The 18,970-nt window shown below is 36.5% G+C and overlaps 1 protein-coding gene across 1 annotated transcript; it reads right to left on the bottom strand.

Moving 5' to 3' along the window:
• Nucleotides 1-8,019: 8,019 nt before the first annotated feature.
• On the bottom strand, nt 8,020-8,889 carry LOC128293787 (uncharacterized). The gene has a single exon (XM_053029309.1). The coding sequence runs from the start codon at nt 8,887-8,889 to the stop codon at nt 8,020-8,022; it is 870 nt and encodes a 289-aa protein (XP_052885269.1).
• Between the last annotated feature and the right edge of the window lie 10,081 nt (nt 8,890-18,970).

Raw genomic sequence — 18,970 nt, 5'->3', positions numbered from 1 at the left:
AGATCCAAGACAGAAAATGTGTCAAAAATCAAATAGTTGATCATCTGTCGAGGTTGGAACAAGATGAGGTAACTCGATCATGTGTTCTTATCAACGAGAATTTCCCAGATGCACACTTATTTGAGGTAAGTCGAATTCATGAAACACATTGGTTTGCTGATTTTGCCAATTATCTTGCATGTGGAATAATTCCTTGAGAAATAACATACCAACAAAGGAAAAAATTCCTTCATGATAGTCTGTATTATTTTTGGGAGGATCCATTTTTGGTTAAACAGTGTGCAGATAATATAATCTGAAAGTGTATAGCTGAATGTGAGATTGCTGAGATCTTGTGTCATTGCCATTAATCTCTAAGTGGGGGACACTTTGGTGGTTCACATACTGCAGGTAAGATTTTGCAAGCAGGTTTTTTTTGGCTTACACTATTTAAATATGCTTATGCTTATGTGAAGAACTGTCATAAATGCCAAAGGACCAGAAATATATCAAGAAGGAATGAGATGCCCTTGACAAACATTTTGAACATTGACTTCTTAGGTCCATTTCCTTCTTCGTATGGGAACAAATACATCTTAGTTGCTATGGACTATGTATCCAACTGGGTTGAAGCTGAAGCATACCCTACAAATAATGCTAAGGTAGCCATGCGATTCCTACATAAGCATGTGTTTACACGATTTGGGATATCAAGATCTATTATTAGTGATGAAGGTTCTCACTTTGTGAACAAATGGCTTAAGTGGTTGCTTGACAAATATGATGTGAAGCACAATATTGCTACTGCCTATCACCGCTAGTTTAAAAGGTAAGTTGAAAGAGTGAACCATGAAATCAAAGGTATCCTTGAAAGGGTAGTACGACCTAGCAGAAAATATTGGTCTTGAAGGCTCGATGATGCATTATGGGCCTATCGAACAGCATTTAAGATGCTATTAGGAATGACTCCTTATTAGTTAGTCTTTGAAAAGGCATGCCATTTTCCATTAGAGTTGGAGAATAGATCTCACTGGGCTTTGAAGCAGTTGAACTTTGATCTTAGGCAAGCCGATAAGAGAAGGATGTTACAACTTGATGAGTTGGAAGAGCTGAGATTGTTTTCCTATAAGAATACCAAAATGTGTAAAGAAAGATCAAAGAGATGGCATAATAGTCATATACAACCTCACGAGTTTAAAGAAGGTTAAAAGGTTTTGTTGTTTAATTCAAGGTTGAAGTTATTTCCTAGGAAACTTAAATCCTGATAGAAAGGACCTTATACCATATACCATATACCAAGTTTATCCTTATGGAGCTACTGAATTAAATGACAATTACGGAGGTACGTTTAAAGTTAATGGTCAACGTCTCAAACATTACTGGGATGGTGAAGTTGAGCGAGTTGAATCCTCATTCAAATTAACAGACCCTTGATTTTTCATGAACTCATTTTGTAAATAAATAAATAATTAGAACTTATTTTCTTAACTTATTACATTTAATTAATTTTGTCTAAGGAGATTGGAACTTAAACAGGACCGCTGTGACCCCTCCAACCTTTCCTAGGAATTAATTTAATGTAATTTGTTAAGAAGAAATTTTCTAATTAAGATTTAAAAATGTTTAAGTTTCATTTGTTTAAATTTTAAATTTTTATGTAATAAAGGGGGTCAAATTTGGCCCAAGTACTAATTAGTTTTTTTTTTGAGTAAGTTCATAGATACAGTCTGAGTTTGAGGCCCAAGATAGTAAAAAGGAGGGAAAAACCCATACCTTGCCGCCACTCCCATTGCTTGCCGCCCAAGTAACCTTAATGTAGCTAAATTTGTGCTACACGTTGCCCTAATTTTTCCCTATATAAACCCCTCTTCATTCTACTACTTTTCATATCCCTCAAAGCAATCAGCTTAAACCTTAAAAAATTCCTAATTCTCCCTTTTGTGCCGTCAACTCAAATCCCGAAAGAAACCTTAGTTCTCTTCCCTTTTTACCAAAATCACCTATTGCGGCCGCAAGAAGATTGCCTGTAACACCCCTTATCTGTATCTGACGCTGGGATAGGGTTCGAGGCATTAACGGATATAAACTTATACTAACATACAATGCCAAGCCATAAAATTTTATCTAAATTTAAAACTTTTCAATCACATGCAAATTGACCTTTATAAATACTTACGAGGCCCAAAACATACGTTGAGGGTAGTTCGGGACAAAACCCAAAACTTTCGGAACTTCTACTACACTTAGAAAATTTTCATACTTTGGAGAGTCATACGTCCGTGTGGGTAGGCCGTGTGGTCACACACACCTACGTGGCTTGGGACATGTCCCTGTCCTCAGCTCGTGTAACTCTCTGACTATGACGCCATCAAAAAAATAAGGTCACACGACCAAGTCACACGCCCATGTGCTTAGGCCTTGTGGCGAATTAAATTCTTGAAATTTAGTGCAGAGTTCACACGTCCTGGCCACACGCCCATGTTCTGAGGCCGTGTTCTCCACATGGCTGTGTCTTTGCCCTTGTGTTTACTACTGGGGATTCAGTTTGCATTAGTTAGGGTGCAAGGGACACACGACCGGATCACATGCCCATGGGGCGGATTGTGTGTCACACACGGCCTAGACAAATGCCCGTGTGTCTAACCGTGTGAACAATTTTTAGGATATTTTCCAAGCCATTTTCCACCCTTAAACACTCACATACTTACACTCACTTCATGGCATGCAACATGCATATTTGAATACTCAATCATCTATATTCATGGTTAGATTACGACTTGGTAATGTTCACATATCACCTATTCAAGCTATCATGCTCCCATATGGCATTCCACACCAATTTCATATATGTATATCCAGGGGCGAAGCCAGAAAATTTTTTTAGGGGAGGCCGGATGAAATTTTAATTTTTTATAGTTTATATTTTTATTATTTGTAAAGGATTAAATTTAAATTTTATAATTTTAAGGGGGACTAAAGTGCAATTTTACCTTTACTAATTTAAAATTTCTAAAAAATTTTAAGGGCCTAAAATGAAATTTTCCATTTTAGGGGGGGCCGGGGCCCATGCCAGCCCCTTTGGCTACGCCCCTGTGTATATCATCTTTACTAACCTATTTTTTAAGTTACACACTTACATCAGCTTTATTGTCATGCACATTAATTCATATTTCATACACCAAACATTCATGCCATCCATCACACACTCATTAGCCATAAGCAACCATAACCACATTAAAGCCTAAGCACATTTGCATGCATGCACCAATAAATAGGGTTACAACCCAAATAATCAATATGCGCCACCTCTCATGGCCATATACAAAATAATCAAAATTGTAACATACAGAATGAGGGCTTGTCAGAATAGTGGTTTCGGAACCACAAATCTGACAATAAAATAATTATTTTATGATAACTATGAGGTCTAGGATATGAAAATAAGCATGTGTTAAAGTTTCATAAAGAAATTCTATGTGTAAGGTGTCCAATTGGAAACTAGAGACCAAATTGAATAAATTGCAAAACTTGGATTCTAGAAGCAATTTGTATGAAATTGCTTTGGAATATTAATTAGAGGTCCTTAAAGAGTAATTTTCTCAATATCTATGTTTTTGGACAAAAATGGGCATGCACGAAAAATTTTGGAAGTTTTAGTAAGGAAAGACATTTTGGTCATTTGGTAATAAACTAAATAAAAAAAGGAAAAATCAAGCTAAAATCAGCTCATTTTCTTCTCCATGCTGCCGAAATTCTAAGGGTCTCCATAGCTAGGGTTTTCAACATTTTCGAGCTCAATAATAAGTGCTCCCTAGCCCCGTTTTTAACGTTCTTCGTATTTTTGAGATCCTCGTAACATGCTCTCTCTATTTCTACTCATATTTCAAGCTGGGGTTCATATTCAAAAATTGACCCATGTAAGAGATGTTTGTGTTTTGATGATTTATGGAGAAATATAAGAGTTTAAAGGATGGTAAACAACTTTTACTAAGTGGTTTTTCTTTTTTTGAAAAACGACCCAAAGGTCAACTTCAATTTATTGCATCATTTATGATAATACTATGGATTTCCATGGGGTAATCCACATTGAAGTACAAATTACACTTATTGTTAATCGCTAAATTACAAAGAAAATCAGCTGTCTTATTACTACACCGGCCAATCCAATTAACTTGGACCGAGGTAAAATTCCTAAACATCCTACAGGTTTTGTCAATACAGCAACCCAAAATGGCAATGTATTGGTCCCTCTTTTTAATCGTGTTGACTAGATAAGCACTGTCAGATTCAAAAATGAGCTTATCCACTTTCACCTGTAAAGCCAAATTTAAGCCTTCCACAAAAGCTTCAAATTCCGCCCAGTTCACGTCCTGACTTTTATTCGCAAAGCTATAACAACCCCCGATTTACAAAGCCATCATGGTCTCTGGCAATAGCTCCGTACCCAACATTCCCATTCACAACCGCGGCATCGACATTATTTTTAATAACACCATCTGGGGCTTTCGTCCAACTTTTATGCCTTAGAATTGAGGGGATAACCGGATGTCCTATAAGGTTGAAAATATGAAAATCTTTGCTCAGAGTCTGTGCTCTTTCCCACACCACCATGGCCCTATCTTCCTTCCCCTAAAAAACCAGATTGTTCCTATCATTCCAGCAGTTCCAGAGAAGACTGAAAAAATCGGCAGCTACTTTTTTGTCTAGCTCACGAAGAACATCTTCCAACCAGTCGGTGCACCGTTCTTATCTACCATCTATCAGCCTATTGTTAATCCCACCAATCATGAGGATCTCTTGAACTTTAGGGAAATCTTTCATAACGTGGATGAGCGTTTCATTCCCGCTGTTGCATCTGGGACAGGCTGTCGAGAACTCTTGATGGATACGAGCAATTTTGTCATAGGTAGGTAGAATATCATGGCAGATTCTCCAACTAAAGACCTTTATTTTAGGAAGTATTTTTAACTTCCATATAATTCTCCAAATCAATCTGTGGGGACTGAAGCCGATTCTTTTAAGTAATAACCAAGAATAAGTTGATTTGAGGTATATACTCCATTAGGGTTTTGAATCCACGTTCTGCTGTCATTTATACCATTATGAAGAATGGGTATATCAATAGAGTTGCCATCTCCAATCTTCCACAGAAAGCCATCCTTGAGGGCGTCTATCACTTTAACAATACTAGACCAAGTAAAAGGTGGCTTTTCACAATATTCCGGTCTAAGCACGTCTCCCTCCGAAAAATATTTTGCACTCAGCACCTTAAAGCATAGAGTGTCCTTATACTGCATAAGCCTCCAAACTTGTCTACCAAGGAGGGCAATATTAAACAAATGCATGTCTTGAAAACTGATACCCCCCATTCCTTTCGGATAGCACATACGCTCCCAAGCCAGCATGACCAAACCTCGAATTTTTTCGTTATTCGTCCACCACTGCTTACACATTTTTGAATGTAATTTCTCTATAATACCATTTGGAGCAAGAAAGACAGAAAAGGCATAGGTTGGGATAGCTTGAATAATGGCTTTGATGAAAATCTCTTTTCCTCCATAAGATAGAAGTCGCTTTGGCCAGCCATTTATCCTGCAATTCCACCGATCTAAAATGTTAGTAAAAGCAAGAGATTTCTTTCTACCAATAGGTAATGGTAGCCCAAGATAATTATCAAGTTGGTCAACCATTCTCATCTTAAGCTTAGAACAAAAAAGGTATCTTTGAGCCAAAGGAGTTTTCGGGCTAAACATTATCATGGATTTATCATTATTAATTTTTTGACCCGATGCGCCTGAAAATTTCGTTAAAATATTGACCATCTCCTCCACATCCTTATTTTTGTTACGAATAAATAAAAGTGCGTCATTAGCAAAAAATAAGTGATTAATACGCAATCCATTGATGCTAGCCCGAATTCCTTTAAGCTTATTATTGGTTTGATCTTGAATTAACAACTTAGAAAAAGCTTCCATGCAAAAGAGAAAAGGATAGGGAGAAAGAGGGTCACCCTGTCTGTAACACCCCTATAACTCGTGTCCGTCGCCGAGGTGGGTTATGAAGAGTTATTGATTCAAAATTTAATATTTTAAAAACATACACAATAAAAAAATAAAATAAAAATATACATCGCCAAATTTTGTTAAAGATCGAAATTCAAACTTGTATCGACATTCAAAAGTAGCCATATTCGCATGGCTTATATATAAGTACATTTCAAAATATCATTCGCTTAAGTCTATTCCATACATGCCATACTAGCTTCAAAATATAGCAGTACCCCAAAATGACAGATAGTGTGACGAGTAGCTGGCGATTCCCATTCGAAAGGTGGCTGGAATCAACAATCTATAAAACAGAGAACGTAACAAACGAAGTAAGCTTTCAAAGCTTAGTAAGTTTTAAGCATCACAAATAATTAAAACTTATCGAAAATCAAAACATTCATTTAAACAGACTTATTCTCAATTCAAATTGTTTCATGGCCGAATACACATAAACATAAACATAGATTCTCAGCACATATTTTTCTTTTACTAATAGTTCATAGGATGCATTTAAAATAAATAATCTCATATATTAACAACATTTGACCGAATAGGTCATTGCTTTACTCGTAGAAATAACAATCATTCACACTTAAGTATCATTCTTTAATACTAATAATTCACAAATCATTGACTGAATGTTCATGAGTACATAAAGAAATTTTAATATATAATTCATATACAAATATACCATGACCGATTAAATCATTCTCATATTCACAAATATAACCATCAATTACACTTATATATATATATAAATGTATATATATATTCTTCTTTGATGCTATGATTCACTTCGAAATCAAATCACCGATGTGTAAAATACGTACCTGAACATCTTAAATGTATAGTACTTACTCAACGATGGTTTACTGCGAACATTCAAATCGTAGTCTTACTTAATTACTGGCATTAAGCCTGTCAGGTCTTAGAACTTGAAACCAATTACCAGCACAAGCCTGCAGGAATTTAAACCCGGTATAATACTAGCTCGAAGCCTGCGGGACTTTTGCCCGGACATATTTCCAGCACGTAGCCTGCGGACCTTAAGTCCGGTTATAATTCCAGCACATAGCCTGCGGACCTTAAGTCCGGGTATAATTCCAGCATATAGCCTGCGGGTCTTTAAGCCCGGATATAATTACAAAGCCTTTATTTGGGCCATTTTTAGCACTTTGAATTTAATGAACCAACTCGTGAGCGATCAACACATTGTCGTGAATCATCCGTCCGGGAACGAAAGCACTTTGATTTTGGCTAATGCACATCGAGAGAGTGTCTTTCAAGCGATTTGTAAGAACTTTAGCAACAATTTTATATATTACCCTGCACAGACTAATTGGACGGAAATGAGTCATATCAATAGGCTCTTTGATTTTAGGAATAAAGACAATAATGGTCTCATTAAGACATTCCACACTTGTATTACCCCTCAGGACTTCATGACATAGCTTAATAATATCGACACCCACCACCTCCCAATTTTCTTTGTAGAAATTTCCGGATAGACCATCTATGCCCGGGGCTTTCCTAGGATCCATTTGCTTAAAGGCCTTTATAATTTCATGATCCGTGAATGCCATGGTTAATCTGTCATTCATCTCTCCTGAAATACAAGAATCAATATAGTCAAGATTTAAAGTTTCATCAATATGTAACGTTGACTAAAATAGACTTTGGAAATACTCCCTGGCAGCCTCAGAAATATCTTTGGTATTCTCCCTCCAGTAGCCATGCATTTCTTTTAGCCTTTAAATTTTGTTCTTTTTTTTTTTTTTTTCCTACTGGTAACCCTCACATGAAAGAACCTAGTATTTCTGTCCCCCCTCTTTTAGCCAATTAACTCTTGATCTTTGTGCCCAGTACTGCTCCTCACTATCCAGCAGTTTCCTTAGCTTTAATCTCATAGCTTTAAGTTTATTACCATCGTACACTTTCACAGGTTTATCAGTAAGCCTATTAATATTGGACTTTAGCGCATCAATTTGTCTGCTCATCCTCTTGTTCCTATTAAACTGCCAAGTTCCACCTTCTCTATTTTATCCATAATGTCTTCCGTATCCATCTTCCAAGCATTTTTAATGATATTTTTAGCTTCTGTCTCTTTAGCCCAGCATATATCATATCTAAACATTAGTCTACCATCCTTCTTCTCCTCTCCAGGCTTTCGACCCTTGGTATCAAGCATAATAGCATCATGGTCCGAGTTTGACTGGCGAATAACTTTGGTTTCGATGAACGGGAAGCTGTGCACACACTTGCCGAGATCAAAAAAAAGATCCAGTCTTTCTTTGACTATCGTGCTACCCTTACGATTGTTGACCCATGTAAACCACCCATTGTCTGTTTTCAAGTCCACCAGTGATAACTCATCAATAACCTCACGGAAGTCGTCCATCAGGGCCTGCGGTTTCCTTCTACCACCTTCCTTTTTCGAGTTATCAAGTATGGCATTGAAATCGCCTCCAATAATCCACTTTTCTTTCACCGATCTTCCCACCCCCTTAAGCATATCCCACGAGCTCTTCCTATTGTTAGGGTCGGCATTCCCATAAAATCTAGTGAATCGAATAAGTTTATCATTTTCATCGTGAATTAAAATATGATTACAAGAGTAGCTTTGGATCTCAACCTTAGTTCCCTCCTTCCACATCATAACCAGCCCACTACTTTTACCACAAGCATTGACTGCCAGGCAACCTTCCATCCGACACTTGCTACGAATTTGGGGAAATTTGTTAGTTTGCACTTTTGTCTCACATAGAAAAATAACCTCCGGATCATTTGCAACAAGAATTTGCTTTAATTCGTGAATTGTCGCAGGATTTCCAATCCCACGACAATTCCAGCATAGGATCTTCATCACTAATTGCTGGGCTTGTCGCTAGCCATCGTTTTGCAAGAAGAAAAATTGTCCAATCTACTCCACCTCACTTGAAGATGCTCTTTTTCAAAAATAGCAATCCTTCGATCATCTCAAAAATGTAGTCAACCATAATGCACCTGTACACTACTCAAGACCACTCCCTTTCGAACCAGCAGGCATACGTAACAACAAAGGTACCATGAAAGGACCTCCGGACACCTCACAGCCCAAGACCCAGTTCTCAACAGGCAGCCTAGCAAAACCAAAAATAACAGAGAACAATAAAAACACAAACAAAAACAAGAAATTAGAGGAAAACGAAAAATGCAAGAAAACGGCTAACCCCCTCCAAGAACACAAAAAAACACCAAAAAATGGGGTAGAAGGTAGTCAAAAGAAAGAAATAACACAAGATACCAGGCAAACGCAGGAAAACCATCAACCAAAACACGCCGGTGACTCGTCAAAGAGACGAAAAACTCACCACCAATAAGTCGAAAGGTACGTCCAAAAGGATTTTATCTGCAAGAAAAGAAAAACGAGTAGACAAAATGAGAAATACCTAAAAGCAAAAGAAAACCTAAAGGTAAATAAAACCTAGAAAACTCGTCAACAGGAATATCAACAAACGGGCAAAGAAAAATTAGAACACTCAAGCCCCACCTTATAGCCAAAACCCCAGAAAAGAAAAAGGAGAAATCGCAGCAAGAAATGCAAAGATGTTTGCCCCGGAGTCGCAAAGACGAAATAGCCAAACACAGTTAAAAAACAGAGTTAAAAACGCACAAAAACTCTGCATGCATGAAAACATACAAACTATACGTCGGGACAAAGGAAATCCTAAGGTCATGTAAAGATTTCGCGGGTGGGACGTAGAAAAGTCAGGAGAAAATTAAATTTTCTATCCACCATGGGGCCCTCAAAATTTCAACATCAAGAAACAAAAACTCATGCAAAAATGAACGTGCACAAACAACAAGAAAGCCAAGACACATAAAATAAAACCAAAGTGAATGAAAATCTGACAAAATCACCGATAAAATTCAATCGAGTAGCACTGCAGAGAAGACGTCTTGTCCGGCCAGAAGCACTGCCAAACCCTATCGCATCAAACAGAAACACCGTACGTCCACCGAACGACACGAAGAAAGAAATCAAATAAAAGAAAATCACACCCAAAGCAACACACTCAGAATCTTCAAAACTGCCATAAAATCGAAAAGAATATGGCAGACACACAAAAGGAAAAACAAGAAAAGTAATCACAAAATCTTAGAGAAAAAAAATCACAAAACACGCTGCTTACTAAGTAGTTTTTCATCGAAATGATTTAAGGGATTATTTTGTAAAAGTTGTAAAAATAGATAGAAAATTGTGAAATGAAAGAAAAAGTGGGCTGCTATAGGCAAGAAACGTATTTGGCTAGGCTTGAGGACTTAGAAAATTTCATGCATTTCATTATACGAGCCTTAGGACTAAATTGTAAAAGTGTGAATGGTTAGAGGCAAATTGGTTATTTTATCCGGGGGTGAGTTTTAAATCCTAAAATGAAAAACGTGATGTATTAACAGTCAAATTTTATTGTTATAAATCCCAAGGAACCAATTCCGGAGGTCAACCGTGAAAAACGAAAGATTTCGGAATAACCGAAATACAAAACCAAAGCAATTACCAGGTAAGTTCGTATAACCCGAAGTAAACTCTTAATATACTTAAATATGCATGATCTTGAATGTATGGAAATTTAGATATTCATTGCATGATAAACCATGAAATGTGGTAGTGTAATTGAAAAGATGATAAATGTCTCAGTTGAAATAGAAAGGGGAATCCGATGGATAAATTATGGCTTACATGACATGAGATCCTGCATGTGTTGCAGAAAAAGATTTAGCCCGGATGGGTAATCCGATGATCTCTAAATGGAAAGGATCTAGCCTAGACGGGTGTTCCTTGAGTGATCGAGCCTCCCAGAGAATATGGGTGCATTAAGGATTTAGCCTGGATGGGTAATCCGATTTGAGGACTGAATTTAGCCTGGACTGGCAATTCAAATCCGAGCTTATGAGAGTAATTGTCATTAAAAGGGATTTAGACTGGACTGATAATCCCAACATTGCTCTATGAGTTACTACTACAGGGAATTTAGCCTAGATTGGTAATCCTACCGTAAGATATAAGGTTCACGAGAGTGCGTACTTGAGATGATCACTTGTATGACTTGACAGTAAATGGCTATCCATCGAGATTTTCGAAAAAGTTCAACGGGATTAACATGAGAAATAAAGAATGAAAATATTGAATTGATGAGCTCATCTAAGGCTAATAACATGATGTATTGTTATGAAACTAACTTGATGATTGAGTGCATGTGATAGGGAAATTGTTTCATGCTTGATGGAATTATTGCCTAAATATGGTTGTATGCTAATTAACCGGTAAGTTTACTTTCCAGTTATCCGGACTTACTAAGCATATAAATGATTAACCCCTTCTCTTTTCCTTGTCTTATAGAGCTCGTGGGCTCGTGAAGATTGGAAGACGGTTGGAGAATTAACACACTATCGACTTGACCTGCTTTGGTATATAGATACTTTTATTTTGTTTAATGACATGTATAGGATTTTTGGTTATTTTGTTATATGTGTCATTTGGCTAGCCAATGTAAGAGCCTAAATGATATACTTATTCTTTTGTATATGGCCATGAGATATGGCTCATATTGATGTAGGTAGTAAACCTACCAATGATGCATGTCTATATTTAATTGTTTCATAAGATGTGATGATGAGGGTTATCATGAATGAATGATTGAAATGGAACCTAATAATTTGAGAGTGGATATAGCATATAATTGTATATGGTTACAACATGCCCCAAATGTAAAATGTGCTATGTTAATCCCTAATACAAAATGGATAATTTAGCATGTACTAAACCGATGAGATGAGGTTGACATGCAATTTAGGTTATGCTAACGTTGTTTAAAAGTATGATTAGGCCATGTTAAATACCATTGAAGTATTTAAGTGTGTATGGATGATAGAGGTTGACCAAATGTAACGCCCCAAAAATCCCAAAATCCTGAACTTTTTTTTTTGGTTTCGATAAAAATTATGCTTAACATTCCTAGTCAAGTGTTAATTATGTGATAGTAGGTCTTGGTTAAGGTTTGAGTTCAAACTTAATGGTGAAGGAAATTATGGTTTAATTATTAAAAGAACCTTGTTGGCAAGTAGGTTGGCTTTTAAATAAATGAAGGAAGAATTGGACAGAAGAAAGCCTTGTGGTGGAGTGGCAAGCGGCGTCACATGCAAAAGGGTATAGGGTTCGAATCCTTCCTTGCTCAAAAGAAGGATTTATTTTTACTTAAGGGATGGACAATGGTGGCGTTGGATATGAACACTATAGGGAGTGATAAGAGGAGAAATTTGAGGAGGGGATTTGTAACGCCTCCACGCCCGAGACCGTCGTCGAAGTCTAGTATGAGGTGTTACTAAGCTTAATTTAACATATTTAGAACTTTGGATTATTTATTTCTACATTCGCAGCTTTTAAGCTACTTGCATTACAGTCACAAGAAAAATCATATCTCGAGTTACGAAACTCAAAATCAAGATCCGTAAATTTTTCCTGAATCTAGACTCATATACCTATCTACTAATTTTTTTTCTAGAATTTTTGGTTTGTCCATTTAGTACAGTTTATTAGTTAAAGTTACCCCTATTTCAGGACTTGACTAGTCTGACCTCTGTTTACTACGAACCACATTTCTCTCTGTAAAAATTTCATATGAATATGAGGTTTATTTCTCCTGAAACTAGACTCAATAAGGATTCTGATAATATAAAATACACTACCTAATCATATCTTTAAAATTTATGGTGAATTTATAAAGTTGGAATAGGGGATTCAGAAACTGCTATGACCCTGTTTCACAAAAATTCTAATATCTTCTAACATATAATTCTTTTTCTTGTTTAATTTATTTCATGTGAAACTAGACATAATAAGCTTCAATTTGATATGTAGCTTATCACCAAATTCAATTTCTATGATTTTTAGTAAATTTTCAAAACTTGCATCAGTGTTGCTGCAGTATCCTGTTTATGGAAAATTTCATCCCTTTTGATGAGTTTTTATACACTAAGTATCTTATTAATTTTCCTTATCATCAAACATAATCTAAACTAACCATTTTCATAATTTATCATTATCAAACATTTCCTCAACCATTCCATTACCATACCATAAGATCATTTACACAAAATAGATATATTGCTATACATGCCATACTTAAATTTACAAGCCTTTACCAAAAGTCTTCCGGATAGTGTGACTGAGCCTTCGACCTATCCCAACTCCTGAGCTGGCTTGGCCAAAACTACAATGAGTAAGAAGGAGGGAGTAAGCATAAATGCTTAGTAAGTTCATATGCAAATAATAAGTAACATAACAAACAGTCATACCAATCAACATTAGCATACATCACTAAAACACATATCACATTTTTAATCATTCTTCATCATCTTATTACCTTATCGTAGTTGTATCAATACTCAACCCGAGGGTTAAATACATACCTGTTCAAAATATCCATTTCACATCACTTACCAATACGTCTCTTTACATCTCAAATATTCCTCCATTTGAGTAGAGCTTTACCCGTTGAACACATCGGAATATAATTCGGATACATGGATAACTTGCACATAAGTGCCATATATGCAATCAAGCAATCATGTAACCGCCCATAGCGAACTCGGACTCAAATCAACGAGCTCGGCGTTCGCATCCATAAGTGAACTCGGACTCAACTCAACGAGCTCGGATGCCTAGTTACATCTCACGAACTCGGACTCAACTCAACGAGTTCGGACATTCGCATCCATAAGTGAACTCGGACTCAACTCAACGAGTTCGGATGCTCAACCATCCTAGTGACATGTCACTTGTATCCTAATCTATTCCTAAGGTTCAAACGGGCTTTTTCCTCGAACACTTATCCTTGCCGTCTTCCGTAGAATGTCGAAATCAATACTCGGTAACAATTATATTTAACAAGTAGTTCACATAATTTACATATTATTTGAAATTAGCCACAAAGCATACATTTCATAATAAAATTCAGCATAACATATAATTAACATCAATAACTTAAAAATAACCATTATGCTACATTATTTACACATGAACTTACCTTGGTACCAAAATACAAGGATTTTGCAATCTAGTCCACAATATTTTCTTTTCCTCGATTGAGGTCGATTCCACGTCTTTCTTAATCTAAAATAACACATTTAGCTTATTTAATACTCACATTATCAAATTAATCCTTAACTCAAATTTTGGCAAAATTACAATTTTACCCCTAAACTTTTGCATATTTACATTTTTGCCCCTAGGCTCGGGATTAAACTTTATTCCTTATTCTTATGTTTTACAACATGCTGATCACTTTTATCTTCTATGGCAACATCAAATTCTCACTCTAACATGTACTTGTGACTATTAGGTATTTTTACCGATTAAGCCCTTTACTCGTTTTTGCTTAAAATCGAGTAGTACAAGTTGTCTAACATAATTTAAAACTTCATATTCTATCATAAAACATCAAAATACACAAATTTCACCTATGGGTATTTTTCCAAATATAAACCCTAGGTTAAATTATTGCTAACATAAGCTTTATCGAGTTAGGGATCTCAAAACGTAAAAATCACTAAAAGCGGGCTTGGAATCACTTACTATGGAGCTTGGAAGCTTGAAACAAACCCTAGCTATGGAGAACCCTTGAAATTTCGGCCTAATGAAGAAGATGGACAAAATTGGCTTTTAATTTTGTTTTTAATTCATTTTAATAACTAAATGACCAAAATACCCTTACTACTAAACTTTCCAAAATTCCTTCCATGTCCTAATTTTGTCCATGAACTTAAAATTGGTCAAATTGCTATTTAAGACCTCCTCATTAATATTCCAAAACAATTTCATACTAAAAACTTCTAGAATGCAAATTTTGCAACTTATTCAATTTAGTCCCTAACTTTAAATTAAACTCGTTATGCCCAAAATTTCTTCACGAAATCTTCACACAATTATGCATTCATATCATAAAACTCAAAATAATTATAAAATAATTATTTCTATCTCGGATTTGTGGTCACGAAACCACTATTCCGATTAGGCCCTAATTCGGGATATTACAACTCTCCCCCCCTTTAAGGATTTTCGTCCTCGAAAATCTTACCGGTAAATAGATGTGGGTATTGATTTCTCATAGTTTCTTCGGATTCCCATGTAGCTTCTTCTACTCCATGCCTTTGCCACAACACCTTCACAAGTGCAACATTTTTATTCCTTAGTTGTTTGACCTCTCGAGCTAAAATCTTAATCGGTTCTTCTTTGTAGGTCATATCTAGTTGTAGTTCAATTTCTGTCAGTGAAACTACATGTGAAGGATCCGGACGATACCGATGTAACATAGATACGTGGAACACATCATGAATCTTCTCTAATTCAGGTGGTAATGCTAGCCGATATGCTACCGGTCCAACTTTTTCAATTACTTCATACGGCCCAACAAAATGTGGACTTAATTTGCCCTTCCGTCCAAATCTAAGGACTTTCTTCCACGGAGTCACCTTTAAAAATACTTTATCACCAACTTGAAATTCAATTTCCTTTCGCTTTAGGTCTGCATAAGATTTACATCTATCTGAGCGACTTTCAAACAATCTCGAATTATCTTCACTTTTCTTGATTTCTTTTATTAGATCAACTCCATAAATCTGATTTTCCTTGAGTTCATCCAATACAATGGCGTTTGACACTTACGACCATATAATGCTTCATAAGGTGCCATTTTCAAGCTCGTCGATAACTATTATTGTAAGCAAATTCCACCAACGGTAAGTATCTTTCCTAACTTCCTTGAAATTCCAATACACAAAATCTAAGCATATCTTCAAGAATCTGAATTATTCTTTTCGATTGTCCATCGGTTTGTGGATGAAAAGCGATCTGAAATTTAACCGTACCTAACGCGTCTTGCAACTTTTGCCAAAACCGCGAGGTAAACCTTGGATCTCTATCTGAAATAATCGATAATGGTATTCCGTGTAATCTAACAATTTCTCTAATACAGTTCAGCCAACTTGTTAAGAGAATAATCCGACGTCTTAGGGATAAAATGAGCCGACTTAGTTAATCATCAACTATTACCCGGATGGCATCTTTCTTTCCGAGTCAATGGCAATCTGAAACAAAATCCATAGTAATCCGATCCCATTTCCATTCAGGAACCATAATAGGTGGAGTAATCCGAAGGTACTTGGTGTTCACTTTCACTGTTGACAAATTAAGCATTTGGACACAAACTCGATATATCTCTTTTCATTCCATTCCACCAATACATTTTCTTCAAGTCATTATACATTTTCGTACTACCCGGATGAATCGAGAAATAACCACTATGTGCTTCTTGTAGGATCTTTTGAATCAATTCCTCATTCTTCGGTACATAAATCCGATCTTTAAACATTAAGCACCCATCAGAACCAATTTTGAAATCTGACTCTGTATCAACTTCACACTGTTTTCTCTTGGCTTGCAAATCTTGATCATCTTTCTGAGCTTCAGAAATCTCTTGCAAAAACATCAGTCTTGCTCTTAACTCTGCTAGAATCGAACCGTCATCTGACATTTTCAACTGAGTGTTCATAACTCTCAAAGCAAACAACAACTTTCTACTTAAAGCATCGGCAACCACATTCGCTTTTCCCGGATGATAATCAATAACAAGCTCATAATCTTTCAATAACTCCAACCATCTTCGCTGTCTCAAATTCAAGTCTTTTTGCGACATCAAGTATTTAAGACTTTTGTGGTCGGTATATACCCGACATTTTTCACCATACAAATAATGTCGCCAAATTTTCAAAGCAAACACCACCATGACCAATTCCAAATCGTGAGTAGGATAATTCCTCTCATGAGGTTTTAACGCCTCAAGCATATGCCACCACTTTTCCTTCTTGCATGAGCACACACCCCAAACCATTTAGAGAAGCATCACTATACACCACAAATTCTTTACGATTAAATTTGTACTAACACTTGGTGCCTCTGTTAATAACTTTTCAATTCTTCAAAACTCTGTTGACATTCTTCCGTCCATTCAAATTTAACATCCTTTCGGAGTAATCTAGTTATAGGAGCAGCAATTATAGAAAATCCATTTACAAATCGCCGATAATACCCACTAGCCCCAAGAAACTTCTAACTCGGTTACATTTTTGGTGGTTTCCAATCAACAATGGCTGAAATTTTACTATGATCAACCCGTATACCATCACGAAACAATATGACCCAAAAATCCAACTTCCGGAGCCAAAATTCACTTTTACTAAACTTAGCATACAATTGCTTATCTCTCAATGTTTGCAAAACTATCCTCAAATGCTCAAGATGCTCTGTCTCATCTTTTGAATAAATTAAAATATCATCTATAAACACCACAACAAATTTGTCCAAATATGGCGAAATATGCGATTCATTAAATCCATAAACACAAGAGAGCATTTGTCAACCCGAATGGCATAACTAAAAATTCATAATGACCATACCTTGTTCTAAAAGCGGTTTTAGGTACACCGACTCCTTTACCCGCAGTTGGTAATACCGGATCTCAAGTCAATCTTTGAAAACCATGTCGCTCCTTTTAGCTGATCAAAAAATCATCAATTCTTGGCAGCGGATACTTGTTTTTGATTGTCACCTTGTTTAATGGCGATAATCAACACACAACCTCATAGAACCATCCTTCTTTTCACAAATAACACAGAGCACCCCAAGGTGAAAAACTTGGTCTCACAAAACCTTTATCATCAACTCTTGCAAGCTGCGACTTTAATTCCTTCAACTCTGCTGGTGCCATTCTATACTGAGCAATCGAAATCGGAGTTGTTCCGGGATCAAATCAATACCAAATTCTACTTCCCGATTGAGGCAAACCCGCAATTCTTCCGAAATCGTCCGCAAATTCACACACAACCCAAGACCGATTCAACTTTCTTTTCAACTTCTTTTGTATTAATTACATACGCCAAATAAGCTTCATAACCCTTTCTTATATATCTTTGAGCCGACATTGAAGAAATCACACTAGGCAATGCCTCGATTTATCCGATTCAACCCGCAGAGTTTCACCATTTTCACACTTTAATTCTATAACCTTTTCTTTGCAATTTATTTTAGCATCATGCAATGTCAACCAATCCATACCCAAAATAACATCAAACTCATCAAACGGCAACAACATCAAGTCACCGGAAAGTAATGATCCCGAATCATTAAAGGACATTTCTTACATACTTTATCAACAATCACACATTTGCGTAGCGGATTCGACACTCTAATCATAAATTACGTGTTCTCAACGGTATATTCATACTAGACACCAATTTCATGCACACATATGAATGAGTAGAACCGGATCAATCAAAGCAATAACATTAACATTATAGAGAGAAAATGTACGGTAATCACATCGGTGAGGAAGCATCTTCACGCGCTTTAATAGCATAAGTTCTAGCCGAGCCCTTCCTTGAGTCTAACGGTGCATCCACAGCTACATTCTTCTTGCTTGTTTCACTTCTAGCTTTTCTCGGATACCTTCCCTCGAGTCGCACCACTAGCTTTTACATTCTAAAATTTTTCTTTCTCAGCTCTCTCTGGGCAGTCTCTAATAAAATGATCCGGAGACCCACATCGAAAACATTCATTTGCTCTGTACGGACCAAAATGATTTCTACCACACCGCTGGCACTCGGGTTTAACAAATCTCGAGTTCCCTACACTGGCTGCAGAAGTAGGCTGGGATTTAGGACCCACATTTTGCTTCCTATAATTCCCATATGATTGCCCAGCTGAAGCTTGGGAACGAGGATTCATATTCCTTGACTTTCTAGGTTGCTATGAAAATGAATTACTCATCGGTCTTTTCTTCCAATTTCTAGTCTCAGCCTCTACCTTTTTCTTTTCTTTAAGTAGTTCTTCAGCCTTGCAAGCTCGATCA

This window comes from Gossypium arboreum, chromosome 6, assembly GCF_025698485.1.
Source record: "Gossypium arboreum isolate Shixiya-1 chromosome 6, ASM2569848v2, whole genome shotgun sequence".
NCBI lineage: Eukaryota > Viridiplantae > Streptophyta > Magnoliopsida > Malvales > Malvaceae > Gossypium > Gossypium arboreum.
Note: the sequence above shows the minus strand (reverse complement) of the source record. Positions and strands in the feature narration are given on the sequence as shown.